Source organism: Rattus rattus, chromosome 1, assembly GCF_011064425.1.
Source record: "Rattus rattus isolate New Zealand chromosome 1, Rrattus_CSIRO_v1, whole genome shotgun sequence".
NCBI lineage: Eukaryota > Metazoa > Chordata > Mammalia > Rodentia > Muridae > Rattus > Rattus rattus.
In genome coordinates, this window is record NC_046154.1 from 196,032,446 (window position 1) to 196,056,369 (window position 23,924).

The following is a 23,924-nucleotide window of genomic DNA, read 5'->3' on the forward strand; positions in this document are numbered from 1 at the left end:
TGGTGGTGGTGGTGGTGGTGGTGGTGGTGGTGGTGTGGTGGTGGTGGTGGTGGTGGTGGTGGTGGCGGTGTGGTGGTGGTGGTGGTGGCACACACCTTTAATCTCAGCACTCGGGAGGCAGAGGCAGGTGGATCTCTGGAGTTCAAGGCCAGCCTGGTCTGCAGAGGGACAAGGTTACACAGAGAAACCTTATCTCGAAAACCAAAACCATGGCACAACACAACAAACCAAAACCAAACCAAACCAAACTAAAAAAAAAAAAAAAATGTGCATTTACTTATTTAACGTGTGGTTTGTGTGTGTGTGTGTGTGGTGTGTGTGTGTATGTGTGTGTGAGTGTGTGTGTGAGTGTGTATGTGTGTGTGTTTTGTGTGTGTGTGTGTGTGTGTGTGTGTGTGTGTGTGTGTGTTTGTGTGTGTGTGTGTGTGTGTGTGTGTGTATGTGTGGGTTTAGTGTGTACACACATGCCAAGGCTCTTGTGTCGTGTTGAGGTTAGAGCCCATCGTGCAGCCTTTATGGGGTGGTGACCCACAGGTTGAAAACCAGTGCTGTGGATTTGTCTTTACCACATGATGGCCATGCCGGCCAAGCTGGCCAACGTTTGCAAACCTCTGTTCCCCGTCACTGATCAGCAGTTGTCACCATGGCACCCAGACTGTCCAGTTCTCCTTTTTGCAAATTCGCTTATTTCTTTCTGAGATATTTTTCTAAAAACCAGTGAACATGGCAGTAAGACCAAAACTGAAGAGAATTTCCTTACATTTCTGTGTGTGCTGAGATGTGTGTACGGCAGTCAGAGGACAGCGTGCAGGGGTCGGGCTCTGGCTCTCCTTCCACCCTGTGGTTCTGGGAAATGAATGCAAGCCCTCCTGCTCAGCCACAAGGGTCCTTACCTGATGAGCCATTTCACTGGTCTGAGAATGTCTTAGATAAACTTGAGGCAGGGCATAAGACCGAGACTTGTGGGAGGAATGAACGGATGCTTGCTTGGGGGACATTTCCCTAGTCATTGCTTTATAACTCCTAGAGTCAGGAGGAAGTCGGTCGGCGAGCTGGGCTCAGCCATCACGTTCCTAGTTCAAGTATTTCCAGAAACAGCACGATTTTGTGCATGTTTTAAACGGCACATATTTTTTGAAACGATGATTAAGTCAGCCGATGAGCTGCTGTATTTAAATGGGTCCCTGACCTCAACCTGACCTTCTCTTAGCTAGAACAAGCAGTCTTCCTTGACCCTGTTTATCTGTGCATATGTCTGTGCTACTTCCTGACTGACAGAGTCCTGGAGAAGGAGCCTTTTTCTCTTTTCGTTTTGGTTTTTTGACTCAGGGTTTCTCTGTGTAGCCCTGGCTGTCCTGGAACTCACTCTGTAGACCAGGCTGGCCTCAAACTCAGAGCAGCCTGCCTCTACCTTCTGAGTGCTGCTGGGTTTAAAGGCATGTGCTACCACCACCCAAAAAGAAGGAGATTTTTAATTTCGGCTTTCCAGCAAGATCTTGAGAAGAGAAAAAATAAAATAAAATAAAATGGGTAATATGCATGAGAAAGGGCATTCATTCTACTAGCAATGGAAGAAAGCCCAGAGGAGGTGACTCAAAGATGTTAGCAGGTGAAAATGCTGATACACCCCCCAGTGACTTCACAAACCCTGATGCTTAGAAACAAGTGACAAACTGGGGGAGTGGGGGCGGTTAGAGGAGGGAGGAGTAGGAGGGTAGGAAGAACTCATAAAAACTAGAGCGAAGAATGTAAACAGTGTAATATTTAAATGGACAAAGAGCATGAGTGAATGCATCACCAAGAAAAGTAGAGATATCTATGTGTTTGAAAATGCTAGTTTCCCTTTTTGTTGTTTTAACCTCTTATGGTTCTGAAGATGCAACATGGGACCCCTCACATGTGCTAGGTAAGGGCTCCATCCATGACATAGCCCAGTCCTTTCTAGCTTCATCCTAACACAGCCCCGTCCTTTCTAACCTCACTTTTAATCGTAGAATGGCAGAACAAAGCAAAGAAACACATGGTTGATTACAAGGTGGAAAAAAAAAAGACCTTTTCAAAAAAACGACGACAAACAGTCGGGATGCATTTCGTACGGCTTTCTGGGAAGCAGCTCGTCAGCGCGCGTGCGTTTAAAGGCTTTTAAGCTGCAGGGGCCCTTCCACTCAAGAGTCCAGCCTCTAGAGACATCTCCTAAGCAAACAATCCGAAAGGGAGGAGGGGCGTTTCCTCCACGTCATTTATCTTAAAACCAGGCAAAGCGGTCCAGTAGTAGGGATGACTCAGGGAGCTGAATCACAAATCATGTAGACAGTAGGTTGTTTGAACATCCTTTAACACGATGGTAAAGCAATTAGGAAAAAAAAACCCAACACGCCAAAAATATTCAGAATGTGGCGTGAAAAGGCATCTGTGAAATCGGCATTTATGCGTGTGGGTGGATACGCAGAGAAAGGTTCCTAGAAAGGGTATTTGCCAGTCTATGGTCAGCAAGCACTGTTTCTGATAGTAAAGATTTCGGGCTTTTAACAACGGTTATCTGCGAATGTGACTTGAAGTTGACAGTGTGTCTGTGTATTATCTTCCCCGCTCAGTCTCATGGTGCAGTATAGGCTAGCCTAGAACTCATGCTCCCCAGGGTGGCCTCAAGCTTCCGGTAATCCTCCTACCCGCTGGGATTACAGGTGTGAGCCTCTCTACTTGGCTCACTATGTGTATGTTCTAGTTATTTATCCTTTATTAAAAGATTTCTTTATTTTATTTATCTGTATGTCTGCTCATGTGCATGTATACCAGGGGCATGTAGGTGCCCCGGAATGCCAAAAGAACTAGTTATGAAAGTCTAGATGTGGGTGTTGGGGATCAAAAAATCCCCTCCAAGCCCCCCAAACTTAGGTCCTCCAAGAGAGCAGTATATGCTTTTGATCATGGATGCGTTTTCCCAGCTAGCTCATCAGTACAACACACACATACATACATACATACATACATACATACATACATACATACACACACACACACACACATACATACATACACATTTTAAAGAAACCTGTCTGCTTAGAAATGTAAGAGTAGGCACAAGTAGGCAGTTCTCAGGATGAGGGACATTGGAAAGTTCTGTGCTCTGGGAAAGAGGCAGCAGAAGCTAGTGCGGGATGAGGCTCTCCTGTGGGGGTGAGGTACTGGGGGGCAGACCTAGGGTAGGAGAAGCAGACAGGCAAGAGAGCAGAGATGAGGAGGTAGCTAAATTGCTGTGTGGCTGCTGTCTTCCCCGGAGGTAACAGCTAAGTTCTCTGAAGCCCCGAGTAAAACTCTGACATAGACACAGAGCAGGAAGCAAGGCCCTGTGGTGCCGTTCTCCCTCCCTGCCCCTCATTCTTATTCCTCTCACCAACCGTTGGCACCCATGACTCAAGAAATTCTAAATAGAATAACAGTGGTGACCATGTGGTGGTTTGAATGTGCTTGGCTCAGGGAACCTCTGGACCTGTAAGCCAGCCCCAGTTACATGTTGCTCTTTGTAAGAGTTACCTTGGTCATGGTGTCTGCTCACAGCCATGGAAACCCCGAGGAAGACAGAACATGAGCAAGAACCACTCACTATGGTCCCCTATGCTGGGCACTTCTCACGCATAGTCTTACTCAATCCACATCACACCCCAAGTGTCATTCACGTCACTTCCTGTCAAGAAAGCAGAGGCCCAGAGAACTCCCTCCGGAGATCTGACTGCTGGGCTGCTCTCGGGAGCGTTCATGTATCAAAGAAGTATTTCTCCATGCGAAGGTTAACAGACACCCGATACCTCGAGGCGTTCTTATCCACCAAGGAAGGTTGGCTTCGTCCCTGAAGCAGCTCTGCAGTCAATCACTTCACTGGATCTCGTTTCTATCCTGTCTGGGTGGACGCGTGATTTTATTAACTGCTCTTCCTGCTCCTGTCAGACCCCTCTTTCCAAATCTAATTAGGGTTTTGCTATGGCACCATTGAAAATATTGGCAACTATGATAAACCCCAAATTCCTCTGTAGGATGTACACACAGTCACTGTTTTTGTATATTTTCATTTTTTTCTCACTCGCTTCTCTATCCTCCCCTTTCTTCCATTTTCTTTCTTGCCTTTTATCCACCAATCGCGAGGGTAGGGGCTGCCTGGTGTCTGTGTAAGAGAACTTAGAGAAACGCAGACTTACGCACAGCAAGCGTACAGTCACTGACGCTTGCAGAGCACAGCGACTGCACACACAAGTAAATAGCAGGGTTGAGGTGGGTGAAGAGATGGAGTCAGATAAAGTCTCACAGAGAACATGACCTTTGAACTGAATCTCGAAAAGGATGTTAGTCATTGTTTTTCTTTCTTCCTCTTCCTCCTCATTTTCCTAGCAGTCCCCCTGCTTTTAGAGAAAAGACGGAGAAAGAGGTTTCAAGGAGAGATATTTGTGTGAGCAGGAGCATGAGGCCGGATCACGGGAAGGAGTGTGTGTGGGCGTGTGCCATTTGACATGCGAAAAAAGGGTTTCCAGGGCTCTGTGTAAGGCTAGAACCTGCAGTGTTCTCCACGGCTCTTTTCTTTCTTTCTTTCTTTCTTTCTTTCTTTCTTTCTTCTTCTTCTTCTTCTTCTTCTTCTTCTTCTTCTTCTTCTTCTTCTTCTTCTTCTTCTTCTTCTTTTCTTCTTCTTCTTCTTCTTCTTCTTCTTCTTCTTCTTCTTCTTCTTCTTCTTCTTCTTCTTCTTCTTCTTCTTCTTCTTCTTCTTCTTCTCCTTCTTCTTCTTCTCCTTCTTCTCCTCCTCTTCTTCTCCTCCTCTTCCTCCTCCTCCTTCCTCATTCTCCTCCTCCTCTTCCTCCCCCCCTCCTTTTCTTTTTCTGTGGAGGTGTTTTGCCTATATGTGTGTCTGTACACTATGTGTGTAAAGTGCTCTTAGAGGTCAGAAGAAGGTGGTAGGTCTCTTGGAACTGGAATTGTAGGTGACTATGAACTACCATGTAGGGGCTAAGAGTCAATCCCAGGTCCACTGGAAGAGCAAACAGTGCTTTTAATCACTGAACCATCTGTCCAGCCTCCCTCCAGACTCACGTTTTGAATGTTTGCTTTTCGGGAAACTGGAAAGCTGAGGAAGTATGAACTACCTGTTCGCGGGAGACAGGCTTTTGAAGGTTGTTCCTAATCTCGAGTTCCGGTCTACCCTCTCTGCTCCCTAGTTAGCTGTGGATAAAGTCTGCTTTCTGTTGCTCTGATAAACACCACGACCAAAAGCAACTTGGGGAAGAAAGGATTTGTTTTAGTTTACAGCTTGTAGTCAGTCCATCTTGAAGGGAGTCAGGTCAGGAACTCAAAGCAGAAACCTGAAAACAGGAATTAAAGCAAAGAACATGGAGGGCCACTCTGTGCTGGCTTGCTAAGCCTACACCATCTGGGACCACCTGCGTAGGGGTGGCACCACCCACAGTGGGACGGGCAGGGTGTGTGGTGGGGCTGTGGTGGTGGTGCGGGCAGTGTGTGAGCTTGTGGATGTGGTTGTGTGAAGAGAGAGATGAGCACCATAGCACAGGTCTAGATTCTCTCCTAAAAACAACAGAAAGTAACAGGTAGGTTTCACAGATTGACTGACATAATTCAACTTGAGATAAAACGATCTAGTGGGTCCTAAAGCAGAGATGGATTGGAGGGGATGACTAGGAAGGCAGGGAGGCCATTTTGGAGGTATTGGTTATAGAAGAATTGATGAAGGCCTACAGAGTTGAGCTAAAGAAATAACTGGGGTGTTTTAGAGGTGTTAAAGGTACAAAACAGTCCCTGACTTAAAATGACAAATATATATTATATATTTATACATGTATCAGTATTATATATTTATATTATACATGTACAAATTTATATTATACATGTATAACAGATACATGAATTATATTATACATATGTATTTATATTATACATATATACATACATAACATCTATTAGTCATTTTAAGGTTTGTATATATTTATATGTACATATCTGTACATGTGTGTATATGTATACACCATACATATAAACATATACATGTGTATATGTATACATACACACATTTATGTATATGTGTATGTTTAACTTTATCATGATAGGGAAACAATACCCAGCCAGAGAAACTACTCCATATTTTGAAGGCAGACCTTTCCCAGGTTAGTACTGTGCTGTATGATGCTGTCTGTGGTGCTGGGAGGCAGCAGAAAGCCCACCTCCCAGGAGGCCATGTGACCATGAGGAATGACAGGCAGGTGTAACACATGGCTGAGCTCCCATACTTGGCAGGCTAGGGTTATTAATGCACTTCTGACTTTTGCTATTTTTAATCTATAGTGGCTTTATCAGACATGCTTCTCAAAGTGTGGTGGGCAGATTGTCAGCCCTTTGCTAAATAAACGCAACACTTGTAAGACTTTCAAAACTTTTGTGACAAGTTCAAATAGTAATTTTAAGTTGTTAAGTACAATAATGAAGGAAGCGGACTTGAGTTTTGAAGTCTTTGCTTTCTACTCTGTTTTTCTAGCCATTTATTTTTAGTGTGTGTGTGTGTGCATGTGTATGTGTGTGAGTGTATGTGTGTGTATAAATGTATGTGTGTATGTATGTATATATGTGTATGTATGTGCGTATGTGTATGTATGTATTTGTGTGTATGTGTGTATGTATGTGTGTATGTATGTATGTGCGTATTTGTGTGTATGTATGTATGTATGTATGCATGTATGTATGTATGTATGTGTTTTCAGTATTGGCTGGTGTGGATAGGAAGTACAAACTGGCCATTATAGCAGTTCACTGAAATGCTGTTTTGAGGACTTTGTGATTATTAAGTGACTAAAGGGATGGGAGGAAGGAAGGAGTCTAAAATGATTCTTGGGTTTCAGAAATAGGGTGTGGTAGTTACAGAAAATGACACATACAACACCCTGGCCCCCCTTTGGGGTAGGTGACAAATTCTCACTTGCCTATTATTTTAGGCTATATCATTCTAAAATATTTTGGGTGTTTATTATTTTTTAAGCATAATTTTTTATATTTTGAGATAATATGTCAATTATCCTTCCTTCCTCCCAACTCTCCCACATAATCCTTCTTACTCTCTTTCAAATTGATGGCCTCTTTTCTTTAATTATTATTATATGCACACATACACATAAATACACACATGTATATTTATGTCTATCTGTTTTTCAATGTATTTATCAGTGCACGCAGCTCAGTCTGTGTAACACTATCTGTGTGCGTGTTTTCAGGGCTGACCATTTGGTATTGGTGTGCTTTGGGAATACTATTTCTCCTGTTCTCAGCATATCTTAGGTGCCCATACTTTGTGTAGGGTTGAGGACCTAGCTTTCTACCTTACATGCTAGCATGCCTGTTGGGGTAGTCCTTGCTCAAGTCAGGTCTAGGCAGTCACATGACAGAAGTTGTATGGTAGATGTATCAGTTGGGACTTGGGCTCCACAACTCTGCATTTTGATTAGGTGTGTGTGTGTGTGTGTGTGTGTGTGTGTGTTTGTGTGATGGTCTCTATATTACTTTTAAAACCAATAACTTGTTAGTTATAACTTTATTTGATAGAATTTAAGAATAGTTATGTTTAATAGCTGTCATTCAAAATTTCTTAAAATTTAACAATTGAGTTGATGGTCTGAATTGGTGCAAAATCTCCAGTGTTAATCAAATCTAATTCCAGGGCCAATGTAAGCTCTCTCTGCTCTAATCCTGTGCTCCTGTGGTATTCATAACTCTGCCTTGACCCATCTCAGGCCATCTCTTGGCAATGTGACCAGGACAGACTGCTTTCATCATGAATACCTACTTCCCCCTGAATGGGCATCCTGGCTTCTCTCTGTTTCCCTTTAAATCGGGGTTGATGGCAACACATAAGTTGTGCACTGTGCACCAGTCTATTCATATATGGACCGCTGACTTGGGCTGTCACAGGCTACATTGCTTTCTCTTGCTTGAGTATGTGTCCTGCCTTATGGCTTGCTGTGATTCTAGCATATAGCACCTTCGTGCTTCTTCTTTTGCTTGGATCTACTTTTGAACTTAAGAGCTTAAGATTCTGTATCCTTTTTGCTTGAGTAGCTGACAGCTGACCTTCATCCATGATCTGATTATAGGGACGCATGGCTTTGGCCTAGCCAGCCACAACTCAAAACGAAATGCGGATACTTAAAAACATGAGAAAATTAACGGATTTATGCTGACATCATTGTTTTTAAAAGTTGCTAGTTGTTGCAAAGGCTACGGTCACCTGACTTCTAAGCAATTCCTGGCAATTCAAGGCTGCTGAAAAAAATTGTTTAAGCAACAGTGGTACGTGGCCCAAGCTGACCTTGAACTCAAGATCCCCCTGCCTTGATCCAACAGGCAGCTGGGATTGTAGGCGTGAACTTTAAAGAGAAGTGTCTAGGTTGCAATAAACAAGAGCAACTAGATTAACCCATCAATTCAAAGAGGGTTCAAGGCACTAAAGTGAACACGGGAGGTTTCTACAGATTTTCTTCTTGCTCTAACCTCATAGGAAGGACATAGGGTAAAATCTGCAGTGAGCATTGTGTATTTTTTTTTTTAAAAGGAGACACATGAATAATCTATTCACTGGATATTTCAATATCAAAGGTAAGGCTGTTCACTAAGAAAGGATGTTGCATCAATTCTAATGCTCAATAGATAGTAACATCAGTAACCTAATGTTACAGAACTAACGTTTAATAGCCCAAGTAATCTAGGAAATGCTACCAAGGAAATGCACATCAATAAATTCACTCGGGGTCTTGAGAGACAGTTCATTGGGCAAAGTCCTTGCTATGTCAATGTGAGGTCTGGAATTTAGATCCTGGCACTCGTACACATGCTGGATGGGCTTGGTAGCCCATCTGTAATCCCAGTGCATGGGAAGTAGAGATGGGGTAATCCCTGGAGCAAGTTGGCCAGCTAGACCAGCAAAATTGGTGAGCTCTGAGTAGAAGTGAGAGACCTTGCCTCAAAGCATATAGGGGAGGTCAGTAGAAGAAGACACCTGATGTTAGTCTTTGGCTTTCACTAGCATGTGCATCATGCACACGTGTAAACCCCTACATGTGTGAACACACATCCACACATTACACCACCCATGTGCAAAAAGCTCATTCACCAGAAGGCCTGGTGCATGCTTAGTGGGTAGAGCGTTTGCTTCGAGAGCATGACAATCTGAGTTTAATCTCCAGAACTCAGGCAAAAATGTCCAAAGTTGTTGCGAGTCACTCCAAAGGTTGTGAGTTCAGTTCACAGCCACCTGTACTCCAGTTCCAAATGGAATTCAGTGCTGGGGAGGCAGAGACAGAGGGCTCTCTGGGCTCTCTGGGCAGTTCCACCAGTATACTGTGATCTTCAAGCTGGTGAAGGGCATTGTCATGAAGTAGACAAGGACCTGTGGCTGACACTCAAGGTTAACCTCTACTCATTCCTCCATACACATATGTATACACACATAAAACAGTTTGGTTTTCTTCCGTGAGAAGAACGGAAGGATTGGAAAACTAGGCCTGTTGGGGTACTTCATGCTCCTGACTGGAGGGGCATAACCTCTTGTGTATCCTAGCTGAGAGGTGGCAGGCAGAGTAGGAAAGAGGTTGCATGCACATCGCCAAGCACCACGAATCCTTATGAATGGGATGACTGCCGCATTTTCCCACGCTCCAGGAGAACAGTTATGTTCTTTGCTCTGACACAAGAAGTTGGAATTCCTGTAGACATGCTGATCCTTAGACTCTTGGAAAAAGTTGGGCTAAAGATAGATATCTTAAGAAATAAAAACATGGATGAAGTTAGAGAGACTACGCTGTTCCCAAAGAGAAATGGTGGCACCAGTGATAGCTTCCAGGGCTCGTGGTTCATGACTCAGTGTCCTCATCCAGAGGGGCTCTGCCCTTCAGTTAAGGTTTTCCTGTTGCTGTCTTGAAATTCCTCATAGGGTTTTCTTTTGTTGGGTTTTAGACCGAGTCTTGTTAGATGACCCAGGACAGCCTTGAACTTGAGATCCTCCTACCTCAGGTTCTGGAATGCCAGGATTACAGGTACGTAACTGGACTCCTGGCTCAAAGTCAACAAGTTTTTGGTTTTTTTTTTTTTTTTCTTTCAGTGCTGTGGATGGAATCTAGGATCCCATACACAGAGTAGCCAAGGGCTCCATCACTGAACTATGTCCTCAACACTCTAATAAAAAAAATGTTACTATTGTTGTCGTTGTGTTTGTGTGAAGGTGTGTGCATATCATGGTGCACTCCGTGGGAGGAGGCCTGAGCTGTTAAGAGCTGATTCTCCCCTTCCACTCAGGGTTCTGGGGATTGAACTCAGGCTGTCAGATTTGTGCTGCAAGAGATTTTAATTGCTGAGCCATCTCCCAGGCATTTGATTAATATTATTTTTTTCTTTTTAAAGATTCATTGTATACACGGTGTTCTGCATATATATCTGCATGTCAGAAGAGCGCACCAGATCCCATTACAGATGGTTGCGAGCCACCACGTGGTTGCTGGGATTTGAACCCAGGACCTCTGGAAGATCAGTCAGTGCTCTCAACCTCTGAGCCATCTTCTCCACCCCAAAGGAAAAATTCTTTTTTTTTTTTTTTTGGTTCTTTTTTTCGGAGCTGGGGACCGAACCCAGGGCCTTGCGCTTCCTAGGCAAGTGCTGTACCACTGAGCTAAATCCCCAACCCCCAAAAGAAAAATTCTTAAGCGAAGGAAATTGCTAAATAGCTACAAAACAAAGCATTCTGATGGACAAATTACAAAGACCAGGACTGCTTTCCTTTAAAGCGGATACAATCACCTATAAGCATGTGTTTCTTATTCATTGTGAAAAGCAGCACACACAGTGTCCTTCAGATGATGAATTATTGCCCGGACAGAGTCCCTCTGCCCCAGTGACCTTGCAAAGCTGAGTGTGAGCACCCCAGACCTCCTGTGATCACGTAGTCTCAGCGGGTGCTGCCCCTATCTCAGTTGGTGTACAGTGACTTCCTGACGGGAAAAACAAGTCCACTCTGGGCTTTAGCTGTGGCCATCCAGCTGATGAGCCTGAGGACCGGTGCTGGGCCCCCAGGGGCAGCCTGGAAGCCTTGCTTTACGTTTTAACTTACGGCTGCTGACCTTACACACTGGTTTTGCCTGTTCTGTGGTGCTGGGATGGAACTTAGTATCTTGCACATGCTAGGCAAGAGCTCTGTCACAAAGCCACAGCCACGGCCTCCGCCATTATTCTTATTTTCATACCCGTCCCCATGAGAGGAAGGTCTTCCATCTCAGAGTGCAATTCAAGGTTCAGAAACTCAACACCCTGTCCCAGGTCAAGGAACTAAGGCTCAGCAGAACCCAAGTCCCCAGGCTCCACGTCCTATGCTCCTCTGCCAACCCTTTCGCCTTCCAGCCTCACAGCAGCGGGCTGCCTCAGTGATCTTGGCATAGTGCTTCTCCAGGAACTGCCTCTTCATAGAGACTTCTGACCACTATCTGACGGGATGTCCTATACAGTGTAATGTTCCACTAAGGGCTTTTTCCTAAAGCTGGTTAATGCCTTCCTTTTTGGCCCAAGGCAACCTTGAACTTTTCCACTTGCCTATGCCACCAGTACTGAGTACAGGCAGGCACAGTCATGACTGGTTCTATGCAGTGCTAGGGACTGAACCCAGGACGTGAAGTCCTACATGCTAGACAAGCAGTCTACAAAGTGAGCATCAGCCCTGTCCCTGATATTAGCTTTTGTCTCATCCATGTTCTTGACCAGGGTTACAAGCGGCCTACTTGCTGTTCTTGAGTGTGGCCAGGGTTCCGAACACCTGTGAGAAACGATCCCGGTCCAGGATTCGGCCATAGCGTAGGGGGAGGTAGAAGGTCTGCTTGCCACTGTACTGCTGGATTCGCAAGAACACATCCTGGACCTGTTCCTCGGATTCTAACAGGGGCATCATGTCTGACACGGCACAGTATGTGTCCTGTCGCCAGCCCCAGAAGGTCAGGTGGGCCACCCGAAGCAGGGTACCTGACTCATTCACATAGAGGACACCCACCAGTCTCCGGAAGAAGTGGCTCATCCAGCACAGCACGACCAGGGCAAAGCGGGCCATCCCACTCATAAGGCCCAGTGAGCTGCGGGTCATGAGGCCTTGTGAGTAGCAGTAGAAGCCTGGGGGCAGGGCCATCACAGTCACAGCCATCTGTGCCAACTTCAGCCGAGACAGGAACCCAAGTGCTCTGATGGCATTGAAGCGGTAGATTGTGTGGATTTTTTCAGTCTCTGTGCCTGCTGGCTTCTCCTGTGAGGGGGGAGACCTGCTCCCCACCCACCTTACGGAATCCCCCTGCCCAGCGCAGCACCACAGTTGCTGTAGAGGCCTCCTCCATGCAGCGGGCCCCTGCAGCCTTGGCACGGCTCGCAGGAGGAAAACCATGAGCCCGTCGCCCGCTACAGGAAGTCTATTATTTTTTTTTTTAACAAGGAATCTCATAATTTCATTTGTCACTGGGCCCTGCAAAGGATGAATCATACCTGGATGGCAAGACAGCTAGAAGAAGTCTCCCAGGGATGGATGATTTTCTCTGAGAAAATGCAGCAGGAGTTCATGGACGCGGGACCTTGTCTCAACATACGCATTTCAAAATGAGCGCTTAGCGTGATACCATGAAACAACTTCACGAAGATGAAGAAGAGTGTTTTTAGTACTGGTGATATACCTGGGAGAAAATGGCAGAGCTCTTCTTCACGCAGCCAGGCATGAGTTGGCAGAGAATACTATCAGCAGCCCGCGTGTGACAGACAATGGCGGCCTTCACATACCGACACTGAGCATGCGCACTCTTCTCCAATCAGCACACAGTCGGTCCTATAGTTGGGAGTGCCAGACCGAGAGCAGAGACGGGCATAGTTGTATACACTTGTAATATCAGCACCTGAGATAAAAGAATCTTGAGTTTGAGGCTGGCCTATGTTACATAGCACATTACAGGCCAACTTGGTGACATATTAAAAAGGGGGTGGCGCTGAAGAGAGGGCTCAGCAGTTAAGAGTGCAATTCACTTTTATCACCTGTCTTGGGGTTTACTGCTGTGAACAGACACCATGACCAAGGCAACTCTTATAAGGGCAACATTTAAGTGGGGCTGGCTTGCAGAGCTTCAGAGGTTTATCATCAAGGTGGGAGCATGGCAGCATCCAGGCAGGCATGGTGCAGGAAAAGCTGAGAGTTCAACATCTTCACCTGCAGGCCTCTAAGAGAAGACCGACTTCCAGGCAGCTAGGACCAGAGTATTAAAGCCCACGTCCACAGTGACACGCCTATTCCAACAAGGCCACACCTGCTAATAGTGCCACCATTCCCTGGCCCAAACATATACAAACCATCATACTGCCCCTGCAAAATATTCAGGTTCAGTCCCCAGCACCCACACCAGGCGGCTTACAACTACCTGTGACTCCTGTTCCAAAGGGGCTCCAAGGCCTCTCAGGGCACCAGCACATGGAAGGTGCACATAAACTCACATGGGCACACACATACACATAAATTAACAAAACACACACCACAAATCATACAGATACCATGCCAGCACTTACATCCATACCCAATCAGTGCGACCCCAGAATGGTGTGTTGCGTCTGTGTGCAGGGCTGGAGGTGGAAACCAAGCCCTTGCCTGTGGCTCCGTTCCCACCCGGCTGTACCTCCAGCCTCCAGAGAGCATTTCCTGCAACGTTTCTCCTCTCTTCTAAGCAGGGCAGTCTACTGTTTTGCTGGTGGGTTTAGAAAACTGAGGAGCTGGGGCCTTTGGTACATCAGCGTGCTCGTAGAAGCGAGAGGGAAAGGCAGTGTGGAACACACACATTCTCCACTTCGGAACATCAACTGTGCCTCTGCTGAGGGGGAAATCACTAAACACATCCCACTTTAGCATCACATAAAGGGCATTCAGTTTCAACTCAGAGGGTTTTTAGCTTCATGTACCAAGTTTACATGCTACAGGCGTGTTCCTCCTTGGAAATTTAAACTATACTGTTTCCCTTTCAGGGGACTGGAGATTTAGCTCCTAGTTGCTGGGTATGCCTCATGATCCTCTAAGCCATTTTTAAATGAAAGCGCCTTCCTTTGAGTTTGTTTTCTAAAGATCTTTGCAGGCTCCCGAGCGCATGGGTTGAAAGGCTGCGATCTAGTGCCGTGCTTCTCAGCCTGTGGGATGTGACTCCTTTGAGGTCACGTCACCACCACAACACAAGGAACCGTTTTAAAGGGTCACGGCGTTAGGAAGGTTGAGAACCCCTGCTAGCCTGTTGTGACTGCTTTTCTGTGTATCTGAATATGTAGCAGGAGTGATAAAAATAAATACTTTGTGGTGGCTGCCCTGAGGCGAGGAGATACTCTTTCAGGAAGAGTGACAAACAACTTCAGTGTATGTACACAAGTCAGATATTGACAACTGCTATAGAATTGTGCACTTAAATGGTCTTGGGCGTGAAGACCTCCCTGAGCATCTGCTTCCTTCGTGTGAGATGTAATTAGTGACATTTACCACAGAAGGTATTACAGGGATTCAACATGATTATATCTAAGAAGTGTACAGTGTTGCTATACTACAGTATGCTCCTATTAAATCTTAGCTGTTATCATTGTTTAGACTTTCCCGAATGTAGATCTAGGTTTTCCAGTGGTTTGGGGGCCCAATATAAAGGCATTTTAATTATTTATTTATTCACCTTAAAACATTAATTTATTTTTATTTCATGTGTACTGGTGTTTTGCCCCCACATATGTGTATGCGAGGGTGTCGGATTGCCTAGTCTCCTTAGAACAGACAGTTGTGAGTCGCTGCGTGGTTGCTGGGAATTGAACCTGGGTCCTCTAGAGCAGCCAGTGGTCTTAAATGCCAAGTCATTTCTCCAGCCTGTATTTATTCTTTTTTTTTTTTTTAAAGACAGGGTCTTATTTGATGCAATCTGGCCTTGAACTTGCTATCCTCCTGCCTCAGCCCACAGGTTCTAGGATTACAGGTGTGTCTACCATACCCCTTTCTACTTTTCATCCACTTTTCATACGTGTCTTGCACGTATGTATGGTGTGATGTTCTCTTGTGTGTGTGTGTGTATATGAGTGTGTAGACACGTGTGGGCATACAAATGTAGACCCAAAGTTGATGTGATGTGTTCCTTGGTTGCTCTCTACCTCATTTTTTGAAGCAGGGTCTCTCAGTGAATCTGGAACTCACAGTTGCAGCTTGCCTGGCGGGTCCTCTGTCTCAGCCTCCTGAGCACTGGGATTGCAGGTGGCTGTCATGCTGGCCTGGCTTTTATGAGGGTTAGCGCTCACTTATAAGGCAAGCAGTTTATCCACACAACCGTCCTCTCCCGCCCCAATTTATTTATAACAACTTTTTTCCTTGGCTAGGGATAGAGGGGTTGGTAGAGCAGTTGAGTAGCTTGCGAGAAGCCATTGGCTCACTCCCAGTGCACTTGGGAAGTAGAAGCAAGGGGATCAGAAGTTAGAGGCCACTCAGGTGACATGGCGAGTTTGAGGCCAGCCTGGTCAGTGTAGGACAATGACTCCAAAACCAACCAACCAAAACCTCAAATCAAAACAGACAAAATAAATAAATAAATGAATAAATGAATGAATGAAACAAGCCTCAAAATCCAAAACAAACCATAATACTTCTTCCTCTTTTGCAGGATCTCCTTTGGTAGGAGAATGAGATGGGCCTTGGTTTTCACCAGCTGGTGATACTTTTCTGTATTAATTATGCATTAAAAAATAAGCTTTGGAAAGACAAATTGGTCTTTTTCCAAAGGTTCTTTTATACGGGGCTATTAAAAAAGGCATAAAAGAAATAAGGTTTATCCATTATTTAGGGCTTTGTGGCAGTGATTACATCAGCACGGTCTGGCCATCAGTCAGCTCCCAGAGTTCCTACTTCAGCAGGATTTGGGGGAGCAGGCTGAGCAGAGAGAAGCCAAGGAACCTGTCTTCTCCTTGGTCCTCTGTGCTTGCTGCCTCAGCAGGCTCCCAGCCATCCTCTGCTCCTTTTCCATTGTCCCCTTTCTGTCTGTCTATCCACCAGTGTGCACAGCTATTTTCTACCTGGCAACCAAGATAAAATTACCCATTTCCTCCCCACACCTGTTGCTTCCTTGGAACACAGTCTTTTCCTTTTGTCCCTCTGACTGCTAAACTTATGGTAGAAGTGATCGTTATCTCCCACACACTCCTTCCACTCTTCACTCCTTCCTTCCGTCTGCCATAATTTTCCAGAACTAGTTTCAAAACACTGACCCTCCTCAGCAGGGGTTGGATCGGCTGGTCTTCGTTCTTGCTTTGAAAATGTTGGGCTGGAGAGATGGCTCAGTGGTTAAGAGCCCCGACTGCTCTTCCAGAGGTCCTGAGTTCAATTCCCAGCAACCACATGGTGGCTCACAACCATCTGTAAAGAGATCCAATGCCCTCTTCTGGTGTATCTGAAGACAGCTACAGTGTACTTAAATAAAATAAAAGAAAAAATCTAAAAAAAAAAAAAAAAAGAAAATGTGACATTGCTGAAACCTTGGCAGCCTCAAAAACTTAGGGACATTATTTGCCACCCCTGTCTTAGCTTGCCTTTAGAAAGTAGCCATGATGGCAACTTTGCAAAATGTTACGAGCACAAAACCGTGTGATACTGTTACAGCAGCGGATTTGACAGCCTGTAGCATTGGCTCCGCAGTTTCTGTCCTCCCCCAGTCCATAAGTCTCAAACTTATAGATCCTCTGCTGTATTTCTGTTCAAACTTCTGCCTAGTTGTCTGCAACCTCTCAACAGATGACTGTACATCTTTCTGCCAGAACTGATGAAACTATGGCTTTGGGGTTTGGAAGAGCCATTTGAAAGGCTATCCTTGGGCTGGTGAGATGGCTCGGTGGATAAAAGTATTTGTTGCCAAGACAGATGTCCTCTACATATGTATCCTGGCATGTGGTCACACAGACATACACATATATACACTCTACAAATGTAAAAATGTTTTCAGTTTCCAGCAAAATGGTGGTGTGGGAGTGAGCTAGATTGAGCCAAGGCTGCATGGTCAGTATGGATGGTTTGGCTCCAAACAGTAGACATCCTAAGGCAACTGACTGAAGTGTATATCATCTCTCATGTAAGAAGTATATGACGGTAGCATGGTAGGATTCATTAACAGTCCATTAGCAGTTCAGTGACAGCATCAAGGGAAGAAACTTTCTCATTTTGCTGGCTCTGACATCCTTAGTTCATGGGTCAGTTCAACCCAGCTCCTGCTGTAGGCTGACTGTAATGGTTCTTGGTGCCTCCTGAGATGCAGGTACCCACTGAAAGAAGGAGCCATTTCTTCCTGAGTGTACAGAACCCTGAGGCATAGAAGTAACTTTTCTTCATGCCTCATTGGTTAAGACTTGGACCCATGACTGGCTGGACCACTCATCACTGACCCTTTTGAATCTTCGGTCTGTCTCCATGGAAACAAACAGCATCACTAAGATGAATGAATGCAGAGATTAAGCCTGGCTTCTTTTAGTTTGGAAAGGAAGATACAAAGTAGCAAGTGGGCATTGGATGGTAGGCTCCACCAATGTCAGCTGCCGTCTTCTAGTGAGTTAGTGGCTGTGTCATAACTAGACTTTCAAGGAGTCACTGTCCCTCTATATATGTCTCTATCTCTCCCCTCCAGGAGGATAGATCTTGGAGCCTCATGTGCACCATTGAGATACCTCTAACTTGTCCAACAATTCTTACTTCCTGTCAACATCTGACCCAGGCTCAGCTGTGCGCTAAGTGAAGATCCTTCTTCCTGGCATTGCTCTGTGGCAGATAATTATGTGCCCACTCTTTTGTCTTTAACGTGTGCTGCAATTGTCTCCTCTGCCCATCTTCGACTCATCTCTCCTTTGTTTTCCACAGTATACTCCACACATCATACTCTCTAGATCCATCCTAGCTCTGCCCACCATTACTATGATCTTTAGGACACAGTTTTATTGTGCTGTATTGCAGTGCATGGTTTGACGATCTGTCTTCTTGACTCTCTTTCCAAATCTCACCAGATTGCTTTTCAACTGTTGGTATATGGATTTACTTAAGACATTCCCCTCACTTTTGGAAGAACTTCTGCGTTGGGTATCTGCTGATGTTATGATTATTTATGTGTGTGGGTGTACATTCGTGTGCATACATACGAGTGTGTGCATGTGTGTATGCATGTGTGTATGTGCAGGTGCACATGTGCAGGTGTGCATGCACATGTGTGTATGTGTGTAAAGGACAGAGGATAACGTAAGGTGGTGTTCCTCCGGGGCCTTCTACCTTGTTTTCAGAAAGGCTCTCTCTGACCTGGATCTCATCAGTTAGGGTAGGCTGACTGCTTAGTGACTTCCTTCCAGGAATCAGTCTGTCTCTGCCTCCCCAGAACTGAGACAACAAGAGCACACCACCAAGCCCCAGTTTTTATAAGGGTTCAGGAAAAGCTTGATTTTCTTCTCTCTCTCTCTCTCTCTCTCTCTCTCTCTGTCTCTCTCTCTCTCTCTCTCTCTCTCTCTCTGTCTCTCTCTCTCTCTCTCTCTCTCTCTCTCTCTCTCTCTCTCTCTCTCTCTCTCTCTCTCTCTGTCTCTCTCTCTCTCTGTCTCTCTCTCTCTCTCTCTCTCTCTCTCTCTCTCTCTCTCAGAGAAAGAGGGTTTCTCTGTATATTCCTGGCTGTCCTAGAACTCACGCCTTAGACCATGCTGGCCTTGAACTCACAGAGATGTGCCTGCTTCTGCCTCCTGGGTGCTGGGATTAAAGTCATGTACCACCACCACAGGCTCATGACAGGCCTGTTGTAAATTGACTGGGCTCTCTCCTAGGTCCTAAGTTACAACAACGTTTGAAAAGTATAATGAATTGTTAATCTTTGGTTTCCAGTTGGTTCTTTTCCTAGAATTAAAGTTTACATGTGTCTTTGGAGTGGATATTCTTTTACCCAGGAGGACCTGGTTGAACGGTTTCTTTTTCGGTAGATGTAAGACCAGAAGATACCATTGTCCAGGGGAAGTTGACCTAGAACTTACGTTTTATATAGAGAAATACTGTCCTTTTGGGAGGCTGTAAAACAAAACCTCAGATGGGCATATTTGCATGAATTCTAACGTGCCTTCTGGGGAGGAGTGGTAAAATACAGCAGTGCCGTCTCTTTTAAGTTTAAATTTTTAGTAAAATACCAAAGAGTAAGACAGACCTAACTGAAGTTGTTTGATAAAAGATAGATGCCTTTGGAGAGAAATTTACCAAAGGGATAGACCGTGGAGAGCATGGCTCATTCTCTCCACACCCACACCCTTTCCACCCCTCCCTCCGGACACACTCACGCACTGCACGCACTGCAGGGAGGCGGACCGCCCACATGTGAGCTCTCCCACATGTGAGCTCTCCCACAAGCTAGAAACCAAAGGCATGTGAGGGCTGACTTAAGAGTCTAATGCAGAAGTTTCTGTGTCTCCACTAATACTGAGGAAGGCCATCTCCCTTGCTTGTGAAGAGTTTGTGATTTTTGGTGCAGTAATGTGGTGATGAATTGGGACCGCAATGCTATTTAAGGAGTGTTTCTGTTACTATCCTCACTGTCCTGATAAGTACCTGGCCAAAGCTCAAGGAAGTAACTGTTTATTTTGGATCATAGTTCAAAACAGAAAAGGTCCATCAGGGAACCAAGGGTGTGGAGGTAGAAGCTGAGGCAGTCAGTAACATTGTATCCTAGTCAGGAAGTTGAGAAGGGAAAACTTGTGTTTAGTCAGCTTTCTCCCTTTCACTCAGCCTGGGATCCTAGCTCACAGGATGGTTCAAAGGACTGGTATCAGTACAAGGCAGCCCGACACCAAGTTCTCAGTACAAAGGATATTTATTTGCCCCAGAGAGACAAAGGGCAAGGAATAAGAGACAAAGACAGGAGGTAGGGGATGAGGGAGAAGGGAAAGGGGACAGGAAGATACATTTGCCTCTGAGGTACAAAGGACTGCCTCTGAGGAGAGAGGAGAAAGACATGCGCATAGGAAAATGGCGGTTTATAAAGGAAAGGCGGAAGCCCTGTGTTGAGATGAGGTATTTAATTTTAATTAGGCACGTTAATTAAGTGAGCCAAAAGGGGGCTTTTGATTGCTGGACTTTAATACTTTTTTTTTTTTTCCCTCCGGAGCTAAGGACCGAACCCAGGGCCTTGCGCTTGCTAAGCAAGCGCTCTACCACTGAGCTAAATCCCCAACCCCTGGACTTTATTACTTTGATAGCTGGACTTTGGTAGTCAGCCTTCGGAGGAGGAAGTGGCCAAATAAGGGGAAAGACATTGGGGGCTGGCTTGTGATCTAACGATTTATAGCAAGACAGAGGGAATGGGAGAGAAAGGTAAGGCAAAAACTGTAGATGTCATGTTTGCCATGTTGGGGTGAGCAAGAGCCCCTTCAATGGAGCCGCCATTTTGGGGGTAAGTCTCCTCATTGTTAAGCTTATATGAAACCTCCCTCGCTGAGGGCCAGGCATGCCCAGGGGCTTGTTTCTGGATGATTCCGACTCTTGCCAATTCGCTAATCTTCGTTATCAAGGAATCACCATCGCTGGGGGTCTGGAGCAACTTTTTCCTTTAGGTAAGACAAGGAAACAAACAAAGAGGATAGGAGGGCGGCTGTGCAGACGACCAAAGGATTCTTGATGGCAGAGGTCTCTCTATTCGGTATTTAGTCTAGGATCCCCAATGGCATCTTCGAGAACGTCTGCAACAGACAGTGCATGAGCACACAATAAGTATTTCTTAAACTGAGAACGTGTTTGCGCTGGCTCAAGATAGAAAACACTCCTTTGTGCCAAAACCCATGAAATGCTCCCGGATCAGGTTATACGCAATCCCTGTCGGCCCGAGAGGACGCTTTGCTGTGTGCTGTCTTCGGCTGCTGCAAACAGTTCCTGAGGATCAGTAGCTAGTCCCTGTAAATTGGTGATTTTAAATTATCTCCCTTATAATAGGCGTTCTGTGCAAAAATGGCATAGGAAAAGAAAAAGAGACCCAAGTCTTTTTGTTTCTGGAACATTTCTTTGTGTGTGTGTGTGTGTGTGTGTGTGTTTTTCTCCTCCTGGTGAAATTCTGCCCAAGAAATAGGCCAATGATAAAGGCTAAGAATAAGTTTGTTGCAGAGTTATGATGAGAAACTGGGCTAAGAGGAAGTTTTATTTCAGTTTCTGATGCCTGACCAAATTGGGAAATTGGATAAAAGGAGTTTAGGAGATTAGACAGGATGAGAGCATACAGGTGTTTTGTGTTTGCTCCAGTGAAAAAGCGTCTATTTCCTGCACAGAGAGATGGATACAGACGGAGTGGTCTCCGTTCTAATGGATGTGCTCATATCCAGGGCTATTGTAGTTTTTGAAATGGGTTTGTTTCAGGATTCTAGGTCCAATTTCATATTATTAAACTCTGAAATTACAGCAGGCTCTCCACAGTAATACTTGAGTCTGAGAATGGCTTCACGGGGCGAGATTGTTGTGTGCAGAGTTTGAAGGGCTCGTTTGCAACCTGATTCTCCTTTGTGTAAACAGTTGGTTCAGTTCTTGCTTTCTCATGGGCTGCTTTTCTTCCTCTTGCTCATTGTAAGAGCTCAGCCTGGGCCACGAAGTGACATCTCCTCACCGTTCACAGGGCAGACGATACAGCAGAGGTTAGGATTCAGAGACAGACCAGGGTTCGATTTCTAATTTTACCATTAACTGTGTGGACGCCACTCCACTCATGCAATCTCCCAAGCCTCATTAACTTATTGCACTAAGGGTCTTATGAATGCTAAGCGCTCAGCCTGGGCCCAGCCCTCATTGAAATACAGTCAATTAGTTGTTGCCAAAAACATCCAGGTTTACTTTAAGGGAACAACCTCTTTTATTTATTGTATTACATAGTTATACATTGTAAATCACTTGTGTGTCTTGTCAGTGTAAAAATGCTGATTTAAAAAACACTGCTATTGTGGATCCCCATCCCCCCCCACCCCCTTTTGTCCCCCGGTTCTGGAGAAATTGGTGGTTGTGTGTCTTGTGATTAAAGACCACTCCAGTTTTACCACAGAGACAACTAAGTTAGTGTCTCCAAATACATACACAGATGTTGCTGTGGCACCTCAGATATGGTCCGTTCAATTCACTGTGGGAAGGAAGAAGGACTATTTTTAAGGAATGGGGAAAAGAAGGGCAGAAGCTGGGCATAGATAGGGCTGGCCTTTCTTTATCTTTCCTCTGCTGCTCTCAGCATGCACAGCTCCAGCTTACCCCTTAGTTTCCTGAAGTTCCCTTAGTCTCTGTCTCTCTGTCTCTGTCTCTGTCTCTGTCTCTCTCTCTCTCTCTCTCTCTTTGCCTTCTTTTTTCTAGAAATGACATGCATGATGAGAGAGCAGATTCCTGATGCCATCTCCAGAAAGCCAGCGGTGGGATAATGCATTTTTAATCCCGAACACCTGGCCTCCTTTTATTTGGGCTGCCAGGGGGTGGTTTCTTGATTATGCAAAAACAGTTTGTCTTACACTGGTACTAAAAACCGACTAAAAAGGTTAATAAATTTCAGGTTTGCTAGGTAATCCAGGGGGATAGAGCTCTGCAAACACAGAATTTTCTTTTTGGTTAGAGTCTGACATTATGAAACGCTACCTTTCCCTTCCTACAAGATATTTACCCAAGCTTTAAACACCGAGTAGCGAGCAAGCAGCGAGGGAGGTGACGTTAACCGTGGACTTGCTTTGTACGGCCTCCCGTTCACTTTGTGTGACAATCCCACAGTGAGGCACCTCATCCTAGCGTTACCTAGGAAAGGATGGGTCTCAGCATACGCCTACCTCTTTGCTGAGGTACTTGTGCCCGTGCAGGTTCTGATCACCCTTGCAAGACTAAGCCATTTTCTTTAGCCGATCGATCTCTCGCTATTGATCTCTTGTAACCTTGTGGTGGCACCAAGCTGAAGCAGTTTGATACAAATGCCTTTTGGCTCACCATGTCCTGTGAGATGTGGTCCCTAATTCTAACCACATTCTGGCCAGATAATCCATGACGCTATTCAACTGTAGAGTCTATTGTAACTCAGCTGTACAATGGGTTGCCCCACCCCAGCATTACAACCACATGGCTTCCCCAATTCTCTCTGGTTCTGTAGAAGCAGGCATGTGAGTCCCTTTACGCGCAGGGGGTGAGGTGGTAAGTAAGTGGTAAACCTGGTTTCCTGAACTGGTTCCATTCAGTAAACACTGTAGGGTAATGGCAGAGGTCCACGGTGGTTTTGAGATTCTGAGCAAAAGCATCTTATTTGCATAGGTATCACACTGAAACCTCATAAAGCCATGAGAAAGATGCAGGCACGCAATGTAAGGGTGACAAGTGGGGACTCTGGTTTAGATTATGATTCTTGGGGGCTGGAGAGAGGGCTCAGTGGTTAAGATCACTGACCACTCTTCCAGAGGTCCTGAGTTCAATTCCTAGCACCCACATGGTGGCTCACAACCATCTGTAATGGGACCCAATGCCCTCTTCTGGTGTGTCTGAAGAGAGTAGGTAACAGTGTATCATATAAATAAAATAGATATTAAAAAATGGTTATGATTCTTAGACTGTTGCTGTGACAACAGAACATGACCACTTGTTATCTGTGCCCGTCTCCCCTCTGTATGACGACAGGATTCAGAACAACTTACCCTGTGCTGTTGTGGAAACCATAGGAGTAATGTCTTTGAATGAGGTTTCTGTGTTGCCAAAGGTACCCTGGCTGGCTTGTGCCCTTGGAACCCGTGCTTTTGGCCATTCCTCCATTGTGGCACCTCTTTGTCTTTTCTACATCCTGGCACACATGGAGAACGACACATCTCTCCTGCAGCATCTGGGAAAGTAGACA

At 45.3% G+C, this 23,924-nt stretch overlaps 1 protein-coding gene across 1 annotated transcript; it reads right to left on the minus strand.

Annotated features, from left to right (window-relative positions):
• Nucleotides 1-11,794: 11,794 nt before the first annotated feature.
• LOC116890026 (transmembrane protein 186-like) lies at nt 11,795-12,445 on the minus strand. The gene has a single exon (XM_032890804.1). It carries the CDS (start codon nt 12,443-12,445, stop codon nt 11,795-11,797), a length of 651 nt encoding a protein of 216 aa, XP_032746695.1.
• Between the last annotated feature and the right edge of the window lie 11,479 nt (nt 12,446-23,924).